Here is an 18,491-nt window from a genome sequence, read left to right as displayed (position 1 = left end):
CTTGTGACCACACCCCTTTTTCAGCGCGCGCGCCACTGGCGCGCACATAGTGGGGGGGGCTCCATTTTACAATTTGCCCTGGGGTCCAAATACCCTAGTTACGCCACTGCACGTAAGGATGTTTTGAGTGTCACTTACTACCATGTGTACTGTGCTGCTCCACCCCTCTCGCGCTTCCTCTTCCCTCAGAACAGACCTATTTGGAGCTCTAGATCCTTTCCAAACTGGAGAACTAAAGTATGGTCCGCATAAGCAGTGAATCCTGGTCCTCTGATAAGGGGACCCTAACCCACCATAGTTGAAAAACAGTACAAAATTCTGAGGCATGTCTTTGTCTCCATACTTTATTATCCTATCCTGAGAAAACTAGCTTCAAATACCCAAGGGTTTGGCTTCTACTGTTGAACATCTGGCATCCAAAGAGAAAAACATTCCTATCTTATAGCATGTTACCGATGCCATAAACGTTGAGCATTATATAGACAATGGTGACACATATTTTACAAACTGTTGCATGAGACTATAAATATGCCAGTTTATATACATTTTAGCATCTGATAAATCACCTATTCAGTCAGTTATTATATACTGTATGTGATGTGCTTAAGCTCGTTGAATTATGCCTTTATGAATAAAAGTAAAATTTGGTGCCTTGCTTGTGTATCCCTTCTTGCGAGAGTACCCAAGTTATACTCAATAAGAAAATCCATCCAAAACAAGCATTATATGTTTTTTGCCCTATAATGTCTCATACTGAGAGAAATTTTCAGTTATAAAAAATCAAGAAGAGATTGAAAAAGAAGAGAATCTCATTAAATGAAAGTACGTGGGATGAACAGTACCCAGTGTGCTTCTCTGGCAAATGATGGGTAGAGGAGCACAAATATCACACAGTTGTTCCAAGTGCATTTCTCTGTGTTCACCTCCTTCCTCCATTCAGAGACAGATGTGGTATGTCTAATTATTCATTGATTGGTATCAAGAGATGAATCTCCATAATTGGGGCACATTTGTTCCAATTAACAAAGGAAAAGTGCCACAAAAATGAAGTGTTATATAAGCATAAGTAACTGCCAGCATCTAAGAGAAGAGGAAAAGACAGCTACTCACAAAAGCATCTACAGTATTCTGCTCTGGCCATACGCTGCCTTAGGACATGTTGCACATTATTGCATTGAAACAAGAATAAAAACTGTGCAATGCAGAATTTCATTACATAAATAAATGAATACAGAGTACATTAATCAAACAAGTGATTATATGAATGAGAGAATCTATTGCTGAGTAATTACTGGATTTAAACTCAACCACGCCAAGCTAATGTCATCTTGAAGTTGAACACTTTTGGCAGGCACCCCATGTTTAGAAACAGAGACCTGTAGGATTTGTATGAGTAATTACGAATTTCATTTTCTACATTAATGTTAATTGAAACAGTTCTTCATGCAACACGGAGATGGCACTTGCTGCTACACTTTCCTGTCTGTGTATGTGCTCTTCAATTTGACCAATAAAGTTATGGAAAAGGTGCCAGCAATGAAAAAAAAAAACAAATTACATCAGTTATTATCCAGAAGGCTCTAAATGACTTGATTGCTGGAAAGAGCTATTTATTTGAATGCTGTTGAAGAAACAGGTTCTAAGAGTTTTCCCTTGCCAAATAAAAAAAATAAAAATAAAAAAGTAGTATAACCATCGGTGAGATGCAATAGCAAATACAGCACAAGGCAAATAAGTTCACTGGCAGATTCTTTTTGAAATGGCACTGTGCCCATGTAACGTAATGCCTATGTATGCTGAATTTACCTGGAAGTCAACTGAACAGTATATGAAGACAGATTGCAGTATATTGTTTTTAGCCACTGTACAAGATTCAGCAATACAACAATTTCCAAGAACTGTTTTTAAATAAGGAACTGTGATTCTTATACTCAGCGCCTGCTCTTCTCTCTCTGAACACCAAGTAGAATTTGCACCTTGAGTCTCTTGGGAATAGCTTCAACTATAAACAATGTGGTATATTCCATTTAGCGCTATATCCATTATCACTTGTTAAAAGGCAGTCGCTTAAATGACCATTAACAAGTGATAATGGCACCAACAGTTTACAAAATATGCTTATAATATTGGTTATTTGGATTCTACCTGCCAGATGATGTTACAACCAACAGATATTATTCTTTTTTTAAAGAAAATGTTGCTTGTTTTTATGGAATGATTGCATTTGTACCATAGAAATGTTGCAGTATACAGGTGGCACATATTTATTTTATTTCTTTTTTTCATAGCATGTGGCAGTAAAGCTTCTTACATATTTGGGGGGAGGGTGCTGCTGTAGTCACTCTGCATATGCAGCGGGCAGGTACAGAGCTATAAGTAAGTTGGCCATAACTGAAATAAATGTAGGTATTTGCCTGTATACATAGCTGAACGAATCTCTGATACTGATACTCTGATACTGAGGGCCTGATTCTGCAAGGAACGCAAGTGAGAGAACGCACACACTCGGCCGCTGTGTATATATGCTAATCTATGCATAAGCACAGCAACCGCAGCATAAGATGCAGATACCCAGCATTACACAATGCCGCCCACTTCTCTTTACTCAAAGCCTGAGTAGTCTGCAAGACAGCGGAAACATCTGTAACATCGAGAACCATAAGCACAATAGAGGTTGACCAGATGCTGTGCAGGATTTTGGCCACTTCCTGCGTGCATCAAGTCTGGCTGCGTATGCCGCCGCACTGCCTTAATTATACACGCCCATATAACAGCGTGCAAATGCACAGGTACATCGCGGTTTCCCGAAAACCCCCCGTCACCCCCACAAACGGCACTTCCTGTCAATATCAGAAGGGTCTGCATGCACACTGTGTGTAGTCTGCGCCTCTTACCCGATCGCACTGGCTAGTTCACGCACGTGCTGTGTGATGCATATGCATGCGCAATGCAAAAATATCGGCGAGTTCGTGCATGCTCTCACTTGCGTTCCTTGCTGAATCAGGCCCTGAGTTGCTTATAACTGAAAATTTCTCTCATTATGAAAACATGCAAATTACATCTGCAAGACAGATTTGCCTTTAATTCTTCACCCATAGGGGTATATTTACTAAAGTGAGAGTTTTTAGAAGTGGAGATGTTGCCCATAGCAACCAATCAGATTCTACTTAACATTTATCTAGCACCTTCTAGAACAAGAATGTGGAACCTTTCTCTGGCGAGGGCCATTTTCACATATATAACATAATTTGCGGGCCCGGTGCAAGCCACCCCCTCCCTCCATGTGACATCACATGGGGGACGAAGTTACAATTGCCGGTGATAACAGCAATGTCCGTAGCATCCTGTGGATGCTTCTGGGAGCTGTAAGGGCAGCTGTGTGACCATCTGAAGCATCCCATCCTAAGGATGCTCCAGGTGGCACTGCTGCATAGATTCAGGCTGCAGGGTGCCATTCTAGGCACCCCGCTAGCAAGATGAGGCTAGCAGAAAAAAGCTCAGAAGGCCAGACCAAATGATTCCGCAGGCCTTATATGGCCCCCCGGGCCTGAGGTTCCCCATCCCTGTTCTAGAAGATAATAGCTAGAATCCGATTGTTTTTTATGGGCAACATCTCCACTTCTAAAAACTCTTATTTTAGTAAATATACTCCATAGAATCTTGGGTGCCTTATTTATGAAACAATATTTGAGGGACATTTACCCGAAAACACAAGTTTCCAGGGGATACCTGCAAATATTAAAGGTCCCAAGAATGTATCTCTGATATCTGCTGCGATCCCTCCATTTCCAACAGCAACTGCAGCCCCAATAGGTTTCTATGGTGGCTGCAAAGCTGTGTGATTTACCCAGCTCGTTGGTCCAGATAGGATAATGCCATCTCTAGATGGCGTTATCCTTTGGTAGCCTATAGGGTACTATTTAGCAAAAATTACCGAGAGAGGGTTCCACAGAAACCCTCCCCAGCAATGACAGCCACACATACAAGGTCAGCAGACCGCACATGCGCAGAATGACCACGACTTCCGATATAGGGCCGGATTCAATTAGAGGCGAAAATCACGGCCGGTGAAATGTTTTCGCTGCTGCAATCTGTATGCCTCATTCGCCTGTTTGTACACAAAGCTATCACGTACTTTCACAAAGCAGGCGAAAAACACAGAGGTGCCAATGCAGCGAATGGCGAAACTAGAGAAAAGGACTGCTTACTTGGGGGAAATCAGTCTGTACCCCATAAAAAGCCTAACTGACTTATAAAATCAATGTAGAAGTGTATTAATAGACCTAATAAAAGTATTTTAGCTTCTTAAATTGGGTCAAAGGGCTGTTAATTGCATAAGTGTGGATAAATAATAAATAACTATTCCTTTTGTAAATAATAATTGTTGTAGTTAAATTGGGGCGGGGCGCTGGATTGCGGTGGGAGAATACAGCAGCAGTAGTCTTCTATGCCTGTGGGGGGGAGCAATCACGCTGATTACACCCCCATGCTGCTTTGCACCGGGCTGACGGGCTCACAGCGCCCCCCTCCCATGCGCGCAGCATCTCTTTTTTTTTCTTCAAATCCTAAGGGGGTGTGCCACGCCTCTCACAATTAGGTCACACCCTCTTCACCTGCGCCCAGCTGGCTTCTCTTTCGGCCCCTGGTTGGGGGTTAATTTGAATGGGTAATAGTATATTTTTGTGTCTATAAAGTGCAGTATAAAAAAGTTTTAAAAATACAGCTGCTGCAGCCACCTGCAATCCTAAAAACACTTGTCCCATCCATACAGCACCCCAAAATACCAGACCCAGTACTTTATACCAATTTTCAAACACTTTTTCCTTTTTCACATTACTGTTTTAGGGGGAATTAAGATATTTAATTAATATTTGCCTAATTAGTCATTAAGGGGGGTCCAAAGGGTTCTGAACCTAGGCCCTGATTCAGTGCCGGACGCTCTGACAGAGCGCTCGCTCTGAATCAGGGCAGCTTTTTTTTTTTTTATGGAGCAGCATCCTGGCCGCTCGCATTGCTGTGGGTGACCATCCACATCTAATGCGAACGGCCAGGATGATGGTCGCGATGGTCAAGACCATCGCGACCATCAGGCTTGCGATGAGACCCTTGTGGTAGGGTCTCGTGGCCGCAAGCCTCAGAGAGCTTTCGGCTCAAACAGAGCCGAAAGCTCTCCCACTGACATCACTTGTGATGTCAGTGGGGCCGCCCCCAAATGGTAGGCGTTCCCACGTCTGGGCAGCCACCCCCTCGACCCGCCCACCAAAGGGGGCATGCTGTCTCTCAACATCGACAGCACGCACCCTTTGGTGCGAGACCTGGAGCGACGGATTGCCCGTCGCTATCCGGGTCTCGCGCATGCACATGACGGAGCCGGCTCCATCGCGCGCTCAGCGCTTGCGACCGGGTCTGAATCAAGCCCCAAGTCCCCACATTTTTGGACAAAAATAGTTATTTTGCAAATCTTTTCTCCTGCCTTTGGGTGAAGAAACTTTTTCGCCTGTTTATGCCAATGGAGTTTTCACACATGCAAAAACGTGCTGGAGTTGAATAGGGCGATACTTTGGAATGTGGCGAAAACGTCGCGTTGGCGAATGCTTTTCGCCAATCGTGGCTTTTCACCTCTAATATAATACTGCCCCTTAGAAGGGAAATTATTGCCACGAATAGCAGCAATAAAAAATTCGAATTATCGGGCCTGTTTGTTTGTCCGGTTATGCATTCAGGCACCCCTGCGCCGATTGGGATGAAACCAACACGAGGATCCTGGCCAGGTTTTAGGGGAGTTAAGGTCCCGGTTGGACCTCCTATTGGTGTACGCTGGGCAGAACTTTGACCCAGGGAGCCTGTTCTGAGCCCTCCACTGGATGGATTTGGATGGAAACTTCACAGAGCGGTATATTGGATCCCAGAAGACATACTAGAGGGTTGAGGTCCCACATGCGCACAAGAGAACCGACGTCCAGCGGAAGGAGCCTGACAGGGGCGGAGGGATCCGAAAGGGAAGGAGCGGATTGCGAGCCCGGAGTGAATGCTCCGCAGTCAAGCTCCGAAAATATTATATTTTTGGAGCTTGATGGATACTAGTGAATGGGGACAGCAGGCCATTCCGCAAAAGGAAGGTAAGTAGGAGATATCTGTGATATCTCCTGCTTTACCTTCTTGATGAATGGCCCGATAACTTAATTTTTGCAATTGCAGGTGAAAATGTGTTTTTTCACCTGCTTTTGTAAAAATTATGTGATGATGAATAGGCCCCTGAACCTTGGAACTTATACCTTTCTCCTTTTATTGTGTCACTGTAAAGTTAGATTGCTTACTGTTTTCACTGTGAGATGGCATAGGCTGTAAGTAGTTTTTTAACCTACACAGAGATTGCAAAACTATATATAGTGTTCCATTTTATCACTTGTGGTTATGTTTCATTATTATTATTGTTTTATTAAAAACAATCCTTTAAACAATATGTTGCAAGGGTGATATTTACTACAGTATGAACAATGGGGAAATACATTAAGAAATATATTTTTATTTAACTGCCAAATTGTTTATTTCTGTAAAACTTTATGCTAAGACAAATTCAAGATATTGCTATAAACTATGGAAATTCTATTTATTTTTTAAGATTGGAATATGTAACTTGGAAAATGTTTATTGTGAATGTTCCAGTCAATGTATGTTTTTCTTTCACAATGTCTCAATAAAAAGAAGTTTAAAAAAAATATATATATATATTTTTCACAAATTTATTAAGGAGAAAATCATAGTCCTTTTGACAGCGTTAATATCAGTATAATTAGGATAACTTATTTTGTATAACTAAATCTCTATTTTTATCAAATAATATGTTCTTACTAAAGACAGTCAGTCATTCTGCCAGGTACCAGATCACTAGCTCAGCAGGATGTATGCCTTTAGGTGATATAATGCTGAATTTCTAATTAAAAGCCGGCTAACCGGAGGAAAACATAAGCTGTTCTCAATAAACAAATCTAACAGAAGTCATATTAATAATCAATTAGATTGAAGAGCCACCTGACGCTGTCTGTATGTAGGCATTACCATCTGCCAGTGGCATTTTATACTCCTAATAAAGCAGTACCAGTAAAGTACTGTACGTTCTTGCTGTCCAATTTTCCCCTTAGACACTGGAAAGCAGACAAGATTTTCTCCTACATCAAATGAATGTTCATTGCTAATGCTTACATATAATGCATATCAAATTCTTCACAGGTAGCTTCTAGTAAAAACTTTACCACAGAGATTGGAGGTAGCCAAGTTTAGATGGTATAACAAGAGATACCTGGCTGCAATTTCAATTGAAGGGGGTGAGACAGGAATTTTACTAACTAAACAAAAAGTAATTTTAGGACTCTTTCACTCAGAAGGGTTATAGTGTAAAAGCTGATTGTATATAGAATGTGAAAGATATTTTTTAAATAAACAATTTTCTACAAAGCATACTTGCTGCCTTGAGCCAGGTGCGTATCTATAATTGGTGCAGGGTATGTCGTGCACAAGGGCCCCTTTATTAAGGGGAGCCACATCCCACACCCTGCAACCCAAAACAAGGTCTAATCGGACTGAAGAAACTTCTGGAAATATAGTGAATGCGCCAAAGATAGCAAGGACTTTGGCATTGTGCTAGAGCCATTGCAATGTTCTGCGCATGCACTAATGCACTAACACCATTTTCATGGTGAAGGGGGCCCAGACAAAAGCTTGCACACATATTTATTGGCTCTGGCCACACCCACACAAACCTTGTCAGACCCTTGGCAGGGCTTAAATGCACCCTGTGCCAGCTCTGCATGATGTCGCACGAAGGGGTTAGGGCCTCAGCACTGGTAAGTGCAGCGCTGACTGGAGCGTCCTCTAGGGATGCTTCAATCAGCAGCATAGACTGCATAGACTGCAGGGTGCCTGTCTGGACTGTATAAAGGATGCTCTGGTGGCACAGTAGCAGTGATCCTGGCTGCAAAGTGATGCTAGGCACCCTGCTAGCCAGAAGCAAGGGTTGTGAGGGAGAGGGGGGTCGACGGCACCACCCACTGTGCTGCGGCACCAGTCGCATACCCCTAGTTATGGCCCAGGCACAGTAGGTTCATCATCACTTTCATCATCAGGCCCATGTGGTCCTTAATGCGTCTCTGAGAGAGATCAAAGCTAAATTTTAAGGGAGCTCTAACCTAGAGCCTTCATGGAGAATCCCTTTTAAAATTAGCAGAGTGACCAGGGTTAGGACACTGGGCCCGACCATAACCTATTAGCAGAGTATTAGCAGAGTTGGGGATTTTAACAGTACACTGAGCTCTGGGTGTACTGATGGTGTGTGCTGGCTTGGTCAATGCACAGCAAAGGTGCTGGTGGCAGTTAGTCTACACGTAAAACAGCTTAACCAGTTCTTAGGTTTATTAACCAGGCAGAAATACAAGTGGCTTTAGAAACAGGGATAAAGCAGGTACAATATAACTGGGTATTAGATGCAGTTTGGAGCAAATGGCTATGCTGAACATTGTAGTGCACCAGGTGGATTTTCAACATACACCCTAATAGTGTGTGGCGCTGTGCTCCACTAGACAAGCAATGGTGGCCAACACCAGTGGGGTCTTATATGGTGGAAACACTGGGGAGAGTCTCAGGGCACATTTTCTTAACATGGATGCAGAGGAGAAAGACATGCGGAAAAGCCCCACATGCGCAGTAGGTCAGGCCTCCTGACAAAGCCACGGCGGGTCCTAGAGAATGCTGGCTCTCACTAATGGTGCATACACACGGGACGATCGGCAATGATACCGATATCATTGAATGATCTCCCGGGTGTGCTGGATGATCGATATCGATCATCCAGCACACCACCAACCCACCAACGAAGGCTAGCGACCCGCCATCAATGATCGTGGGTCCCTATAATAACCTGGTCGATATCGACCAAGTTGGCCTGCATGTACGGTCCATGGACAATATCTTTATCGTCCATACGTGCCCGCGCATCGCAGGTCATTAGTGGATCGCAGGCACTGAAAAATGCACAATATGAACAATAACGATATGATCAACATCGTTATCATTCATATCGTGCATTTTAATCGTACCGTGTGTACGCACATTAATGGATGGAGGCAGCGCACAGCGCTCCTCATGCAACATGTATTTGGAATGCAGAATGTGCAAGAAAAGGAGTAAACACTTACACCACAAACCTGTTACATGAAATAAGATCACCATAGTAATGTAGAGAGGATAACTGTTTTTCTTTAGAATCATTTATCCCAGGAGATGTTGGACCCATGATAAAGAAAACTATGTATTCTAGCATAATTTATTAAGTAATAATAAGCATAAACTCAACCTTTCTCTTCCTAAGTGTATTACTATATACTGTATACACTGCAAGCCTCTCACTCCAAATATTCCACCCTCGCTACAGTATGGGCCTGATTTAGAGACATCTCCGATGTTGAAGGGTCTGCGCAGGACCCGTTCTGTGTATGTGCAGAGCGAGTTCTGTGATCTTGCTCGCTAACCCCCCAATGACGCAGCATTGGTCCCAGAAACAGGGGCATGTCACCCCCATTTTCCGGAAGAGACAAGTCCAGGTTCTGCGATGGTGGCCTCTATAAGTGACCTGCACCCGGTCAGGCTGTAAAAAGCTTCAGTTCCCGCATATAAGAGTGCTGGGATCGCAAATGCAGTAAAGTGATGTCTGACACCTCCTTCTGCATTTGCATATGAGATGGACTTAATTGCACAGCTGCTTGTGTGCAGCTCTGCAAATCTGTTCATCTCTGAATCAGGCCCTATGTCTCATTTTATATCAATAGATACAATGCTTGAGTTACAATAGAAAATATCTATGTCCATTTCCAGCTCTTTCCTTGTACTACAACCTCCTCTTCCCTGTGCTACAACCCCATCCCAAGCAATACAGCAGTGAACTTTATAATTAAGCATTAAAGTACTTAACTCCATTTCAATAAATGTGTCTCTCTTAATAGCAAATGATAGCAAATGTAAAATGATTATGCACTGTATCAATGGAAATGGCACTAAAAGTATAATATAAATATAGCTTAGGTTTAATGGACAAAAGTAGATTAACACTTCATTGATGTTCTAATCATTTTATGGAACCAAGGTGTTTTATTAATCATTGTGAGTTAATGAAAAATTGACTGTCTAATGTTTATTGCTACTGAGACACACTTAGGGATACATTTGTTAAATTGTGGTAAAATGTGAAGTAAAGTAACATTATTTTATTTTTTTCATATTTATTTAAAGAGTTGTTTTATATGTATAAACTGATTTTGCAACTGACTTTCCTCTAATTTACTGTAAAACACTGATTTGCAAATTGCATAATTCTGATTTGTGCTATTGTGACCATGTACAACAAAATGAGCCAGTTGGAAGTTTTGTGATTTATTTTTTTTATTTAGTTAATACAGACTGTAACTGCATGATAAATTAATCTTAAGTGGCTTTAATGAAGTAATGGTTTATACTTGGATCAAAGATTTTGTTTGGCCAGAAGGCATTAAACCAATTGACACAAGTCACTTGGTTGAATGGGCATAGTTTATAAGAAGATGAGATTATTTGACTTCTACTGGTTGTTACCCTCAGGGCTTGTTACTATGAATAACTACCAATAATCTTACTTAATTCTTACAACCAAGAGGCCCTCTGGGTACAGTACATGACAGTACAAAAAGCAACAGAATGTTATGTTGAGAAATAAAGCACATTTTTGTATTAACTAACTCAAGTTATCAGGAATGGTTTAAGAGAGGAGATGGCCCGTATGCAGGCTTCATGCGGGCCTGCTCTTTCTGGCCCCTTCCAATGTGGCTAATTACCACACTAAAGGAAAGTCATTATCATTTGTTGTTTCATTATCAAAGAGGTACTGTGCTGGTTTTGTGACAGAGTGTACTGAGCATGTGCAGGTTTCCCGAAATATGGTCCTGGCACCATGTTCCCAGTGACTACTTTTCTGCGCATGTGCAAATCACTAGTAAAATCGCTGCTGCTTTTTCCCCACGATTTTCCGCTGTTCTGCAGCGCAGAACTCCTATGTAAGTTTTATTATAATACGCCAATGCAAGTTATCAGAAAACTTTTTCATTCAGGCCCAAAAATATGTATCGCAATCAACTTCATAAACCTTAGTTCAGTGTTTCATTTTAATTAATTATGCAATATCTAAAACTATATTATGGTTAACTAATGGGAGGAACTGATGATTTGTAGAACAAAATAGTCTTAAAATAGACATTACTGATCTTAGTCCTACCATTATACCTTAAAGTAGAAGGCTGCATCCATGTAATAAGCATACATTTGCTGATTATAAACTTGGTGAATTACTTATATAGTCTTTAAATCCCCTGATTTACTTGACATATTTTTTTAATTTAAATTATCTTGCTAGCCTTGGCACACTGCATTAATAAAGGCAAGTTAGGGTATTCATATTCATTAGTGTTCTGTCCTTTGTGTTATTAATGGTATTGAAAAGATTTTACAAGATAGAACCATTAGGCTGCTCTCAAATCTGGATGTTTGATCTTCCACATTTTTTTTTTACTTTTGAAGTCACGCAGAATAGCTCTTTTAAAAGTCAAATGTGTATGATTTTTTTTTTAGCTTGCCAAGTGTTAATTGGTGCCTGTTCTAAGTCCTGGTACAAATGCAATTCTAAGTCAATTAGCTGGCAATCAGGGACCCTTACTTCTTGACAAAGTGTACTAGTATGTTATAAAGTATTAAAGGAAGAATCATTACCAGCTCATATAAGTCTTTACATCCTCATATTCTTAAGAAGCACTCACCAACCACCTGGTCCATACTGACAACAAAATCATAGTCTTGCTGACTAATTACCACACTAAAGAAAAGTCATTATCATTTGTTGTTTCATTATCAAAGAGGTAGAGTGCTGGCTTCTAAACTGTATCTATATTACATATCTGGGATGCATTTATTTTAAACTGGATTCTTATGTTTTGCACCTGTAACTAGTGCACTGGTTAAGAAAATAATAAGAAAAATAAAACATTATACCTTCACATAACAGTCAGACCTGGTGACAGTGGGGGGACCAGAGGCACAGCTGTACTGGGCCCTGTGGTTCCAGTGGTCCCCAAGGGGTGTACAGATAAATATGGGATGCGGTCAGAATGGCAACCACTGGGATTCCGGCGGTCAGAATGCCCACGTCAGAATCCTGAAACTTGTCGGAATGCCGGGGTTAGGGTAAGGGGATAGGGTTAGGCACTAGGGGGAGGTTTAGGGTTAGGTTGCGAGGGGGGGATATTAGGTTTAGGCTACAGGGAGGGAGGATTAGGTTTAGGCACTTAGGTTTAGGCATCGGGAGGGGGGGTTATGGTTAGGGGTTAGGTTAGACTTACTTATCCGGGGGCATCAGCATTCTAACCTGGTCGGAATGCCATCGTCGGGATCCTGAACGCAGGCATTCAGTTCCCAACCCGATAAATATAATTGTAACATCTGCCTGCTCAGCTGCAATGATCAGCAGGGTGCAGAAATGTTCGGGGTCCGCCAAGGGAACACTGTGGCTTTAAAGTCCGGCACCTGCGACAGCTGGAGCAGTGACTATTTTATTGCTTATTGCAGAGCATGTGATGTCCTAAGGAGGAACTAGCTCCTTAGGAATATTAGTTATAAAGTGAAGCGCTGGTGTCATTTGATCTAAGTGAATTAATAGGATACATTATCCTTCTCAATGTTTTCCTCTACTTAAAAGAGGCATTATTGTCTAGTAACAGGAAAATGATCATCTCCCAAAAAGGGAAAACACTGGCAGCCAAGTACAGTAAATGACTATTACAGTCTGTGACATAGGAAAGATAAGGAAAGCAGTGTCCTGGCTCTATTATACTTCATTTTCCTAACTAATTGCCATCATGGGAACATAAAGAAAATTGCATTTAGCACCTGCAATAGAAAGTATGTTGCAGGAGCCCACTTATTCTATATAACTACATACTGACTTCATATCACAGGTGAACATGTTTTTCTATGTTAAGAAAGAATGAAACAGACTACAGAAGAGATTAACATTACAGCTGTTGTGAAGATGACATGCTGTATAAAATGTATTAAGGATCAGCGACAATATTATGAATAAAAAAAAAATGTGTATAGCTCTGAGCTGCTGGTGGGTATTTTTCTTACATTTTCCACTAATCCAAGCTTTTAGATAAGAGATTTAAGACCTAGCCTATTTTATGAACAAAAGAGACCTTGTATTTGATTCTAACAAGCACAAAACAAGATATCAACATCACAATGACAACTAAAGCAGCTAAACAAGTATTTAAATTATGGTTACTGTATAAAAAAACTAAGGCTTGCTAAACAAGGTAAATGTGTATTAAAGTGTACTATTCCAAGAGTATTTGCATTATTTATTCGTATTTATATGTGTGCACCAAGGTGAGCAAAAGCGTAATACTGTGAAGGGGATCAAAATTTGACTTAAGAGGTGAGATCTGGATTATTTTCACTAGTTAAAGTTTTAGTTTAACATATCACTAAATCCAGGTTTTAGTATATATATTTCCAAGAACTAAGTAGGACCTTTTGTAACTGTTGGATTCTGTCATTAATACTTATGGATCAGGCCCCCAGCTATGTATGTTAAATAATCCGAAAATCAGTGGCTAATTGGATACCCCCCAAAGAAGCAAAATGGCACTTGGCGTAAGAAAAAGCTGCGGTCACTGCATCATAGCAGTTCGTATACAGATTCAGACTAATTCGCACACAGATGTACAAAACAAATGTCGCACATTAAATTGATTAGTGCAATTTAGCAAAGTAGTTTTGTCGTTGCCAGTTGTTATTTATGCAAATATGATGCACATTTTGAGTGAGAAAAGCACTTGGCGAACGAGCCGAGACCTGGGGCAAAGGGAGGGACTATTTGGCGTGACTGAAGTCACAGTGTATGAGGACACATTTTTGTATGAACTGCCTCTAATAAGCAAACTGAATATTATGTAGTAAAACAAAAAGGTTCAATTCAGCAGTCATCCAACTGTGTTGTAGGGGACTGGGTGTGTATTGTCTTAATGCAATATGTTGTGTAATATACTATTAAAATGGGTGAGTACTATAGTTACATAGGTTTGTACGCAAGTCCCACTATAACCATCCCCTGACTAAGGTAATATGTGTAGTTTCACAAATTACTATTAATCATGAATGTCATTATTGTCTTATAACCCTAAGTGTGACAATGTAGAGGTGCCATACACTAATGAATTGTACCGCTGCACTGGAAAATTATATTAAATATGATGACAAAATGCTGGGTAATTATTATTGCAACATGGGTCACTAAAACACAGGTATTGATAGATAACGATTAGTTTAATGTCCCAATATACTTTTAAAAAAAATAACACATTAATTGAAAAGGTCCAAATGCTTATGTGCAATTGACATACATAGTAGAACATTTTGGTGATTGAATTTGGGCCCTGTCACTAGTGTAAACACTCAGAGTGAACACATAGGGACTCTGACGTTTCCAATGCCTTACTGTAAATCCACACATAAGGTTTTTGGCCTCTTTGAACAAGAAGAATGGAAACTACTGTTTATAGACCTTGAGTATGTTACTGTAATAAGTCATTTGGTAACTACAGTCTATTTTGAGCACAATGATAGCATTGTACAATAAATACAATTAATTTGTGTATGCTTTAACAGATGACTGTTGCTTATTAATGTATTGTGCATCATCTCAAATATTTCTTTGATCATTGCTTCAATCTTGGTTCAATGAATTTCATTTTATATACAGGTATAAATCACACCACAGTCTACCTGCACCAGGTTAACAGGAGCATCACATTACTCTGTGCTTTTGGAGGACCATGCTCCTTACACTATCGTGCTTGCCTCCATTCTCCTCGCTAAATCATGACATATCCTGAAACATTCTAAGAATGGTTGTGGGAAGCACCCAATGGTGGAACTAGCCAGGCAAGGCTAACCATATTAAATTCCACTTGAAAATGATCCCACACACAATTGGGGAGATTTATAAAATTTTGCACAGAGATAAAGTGGAAAGAGATAAGTGCCAGCCAATCAGCTCCTAACTGACAGTTTACAGGCTGTGCTGGAAAAATGACAGAAGCTGATTGCAACTTCTCCACTATCATATATATATAGTAACTTTCAAACAAAAACTACAGCCTTTTTAGCAAAGAGTTAGCTGGAGAACTACCCACCTCAGCTATTGGTATTCCTTCTGGTGGGCGACACTGCAGAAGGACTTCTTGTTCCAGTGACACTTCCTTCCCTAGAGGTTCCTGCTCAAAAGTCTTCCTTAAGTCTAGAAAAAAAGGGAGTTGTTTAATGCTTTCAAAATATATATTTACAGTATCTTACTGTGTAAGTGACACAGCTTATTATAGTATAGTTATGCCATACACACTGTAGGACATACCCAATAATACGCAGCATGGAACTTATTTCTGTTTCGATTTAGTTTCCAAACAGTTACATACTTTAGAATATATACTTATTATCAATATTAACTTTTGGTGCTAAAGAAAGTAAAGTAAGCCTATATTATAAATGAGAACAAGCTAAGCATTATTGTGCAATATAAACTACTCATAACCAATAATGACTTCCCAAGAGTTTACATAAACAGTGCTCACAGGCTCACAGACAGTAGAGAAGCATTGGCATCCGGGACCACAATGATCTGTGAATTGAGCATTCTCAGTGAGTATGACTTGGTATCTTATATTTTCACCAACACTATACTTTAGTTTTGGGCAACTCTATACTTACAAGGGATATATAGTAATGTCTGCTAAAAAAAAAGCCTTGTAGGGATGTGTACAGTCTGACTTAAATGGCCCACATTCTGCACAGTGTGTTACCTAACAAAAGCATAATATCTGGTTGGCTGATAAGCCCCATCATTACATGTGTGAGGTATTTGGCTGCCCTCTGTATAAGGAGTATCTCCCGTATGTTTATCAGACAAATTGCTAAATGAAACTCACTATTGTCAGACAATGGATGGTTTAAAAGCAGAAGCATATTACTAACAAAATGCAGCTTTACAAAATAGTACTAAATACATGATCACAGCATATTAAAATGTGTATCTTGATAACAGTTCAAGCCAAATATTCCATGAGAAACATATGTCCTGCACATACTTTTAATCTTCTGGTTATGTCATTTTAACATTTAAACTGCAGCATACAGTAGTATTTCATTTTCACAAAGCATTAGGAGCCTATTAAATGCACACATCTTCTGTAGAATCCAATGCAGTGAGTTGACAGACAGAAATGAAATGTAAATATTACATGTTTCAATTCAGTAATAAAGTCTGAATACTACCCTGGCCACAACCTAACCCCAACCCAACATTCTTCTGAATATTCCAAGTATTTCTGGGTGGTCTTATTTTATTTTCATTTAAACAGTTAAATTCAGGTAAGAGTCACAATAGTCTAAATGGATACACAGTCTAAAACCAATCAATGCTGATTGCTAATGAAACTTTAGCAAAAAAATAAATACATACATATTACAATAGAATGAAAGTGATTAATGCGTAGTAGTACTGTAAACAAAACTGCAGCTAGCACTTTATAGTACTATGGCGTCTATTTATGAATTAATTTTACAGGGTTTAGCTATTGAGCAATTTAGGAAATATCTAACAAAGGAGATGTCAGAGCTGTCTCCTGCATTATAAAAGCTATTGAAGCAGACTGCAGTACTCATTATTCTCAATGGGGACTGCGTTATGCACAAATTTGCCAATTTCCAAAATACTTAGCTTTTCAGAGCTTGGTCCTGATAGCTAATGCCACCTGAATATGGCATTTACTGTTCTGTCCCTATGGGGAGAGTTTAGCCAAGAGGGTTCTTCTGATCCCTCCATGGCAGTGCCCATGCTCCTGCCCCCCACTTCATTGCAAATGCATTCTTCACATTCGCGGCCATCACAGTGTCAGAGGCAGCAGTAAAGTAATAGCAATTTCTATAACCTTACACCAGACCTCTTCACTGGGTCCTGCTCATATTGGAAGCCCAGTACCGAGGAAAGACTATTGATAAATTTGCACAAAAAATGATTTATTATTGCTGCAATGGATGCATGTGCGGGTCATTCCTCACTGCTGCTTGTCACTTAGTGACACCATCCAAGGGGGTGACATCAAAATAGCAGAGCAGCTCTGCTATTTTGGGGTCACCCCTCGGATGATGTCACCTGGCACGGCCACACCCCATCTGTAGACACCACTGGCTCATCAGTGTTTTCCTCCAGTCTACTTTACAAAAATCCAGTGGAGGCTAGACACTGTAACTCCGGAATAATTTCCATGTACACTATTTAGAAGAACAGTAACAGTTTTTTTTCTTTGTTTGTTTTTTTGGGGTGGGGTTTAATTTCTGTAAATCTCATGACAAAGTGAGTATTATTAGCCTAAACGTTAGCCTACTGTTATTATTCTGCATAAACATGGAATTACCATGATGATTATTTTTTTTCAGAGAATGTAATATTGTTTCATACTGTATCATTTCTACTGACCTAGTTTTGGTTGATATATGCAAATATGATCACTTTCAAAATGGACAGTACTGCATTTTTTATGCCTACATCAAACAATAATTCTGTTCTCGGTGTGTAATTAAAAAGACAGTGCACTTTCTTTATGCATTGCAAAAAAATAGACTTTGACAGAAATAACAAAAGAGAATAAAAAAATTATTGATGACTAATTTATGATTTGTTGTTAATTTGAAAACATGTTCAAGATAATCAAGAGATATATTTATGTATCAGCAAGACTGTAATGTCCCCCTGTTCCAAAACCACTAAAATAAATGACTGCATCTAAAACCTAAAAAAGCTCTAAATACCATTTTTACAAAACACCAAAAATCTGGATTTTGCACAATGGTATTAAATTAATATTTTTTTCTAGTCTGCACTGTCTTAAATGACATATATAAAATGAATAATAATAATAATAATAATAATAATAATAATAATAATACTATTAATAATGATAATAGCATGACAACGTATACAATTTACAAATCTATTCAACCTACTACAGCAATTAAGGGTACCTCTGCAAAGCCAGGATGTGAAAGATGTGGGAATTATAAATTTCTCCATCCCTGGAAAGCTTGATGCTTTCTGTAGTGCAGATGGGGGGGTTACTTGTGATCATGAGACAATAACTACAAAAAGATCACCTCATTTGAAATGGAGGGACTATCCTCTATACTTGCCAATTATTATATCTAGGAGCCAGGATGGGGGCGATCTAGGCTTTACATCCCTCCCCATCCCTTGCCTACTTAATGCTTTCTGTAGGTTAGAGCAGCACAGATAGTGTAATGGTTAGCATTACTGCCTCACAGCACTGAGGTCGGGGATTTGATACCCACCACGGCCCTAACTG

General features: G+C 40.0%; 1 protein-coding gene across 1 annotated transcript in view; it reads right to left on the bottom strand.

Annotated features, from left to right (window-relative positions):
- The window catches only part of UNC5C (unc-5 netrin receptor C), a 379,402-nt gene that overhangs the window by 86,918 nt on the left and 273,993 nt on the right, over positions 1–18,491 (bottom strand). Inside the window, exon 5 of the mRNA XM_088464462.1 lies at positions 15,270–15,373. Coding sequence (XP_088320588.1) covers positions 15,270–15,373 — 104 coding nt within the window. The remainder of the gene's footprint in view (positions 1–15,269; positions 15,374–18,491) is intronic.

This window comes from Taudactylus pleione, unplaced genomic scaffold, assembly GCF_031769625.1.
Source record: "Taudactylus pleione unplaced genomic scaffold, aTauple2 ptg000055l, whole genome shotgun sequence".
In the NCBI taxonomy this organism is placed as follows: domain Eukaryota; kingdom Metazoa; phylum Chordata; class Amphibia; order Anura; family Myobatrachidae; genus Taudactylus; species Taudactylus pleione.
This window is presented reverse-complemented; position numbering and strand designations above follow the sequence as displayed.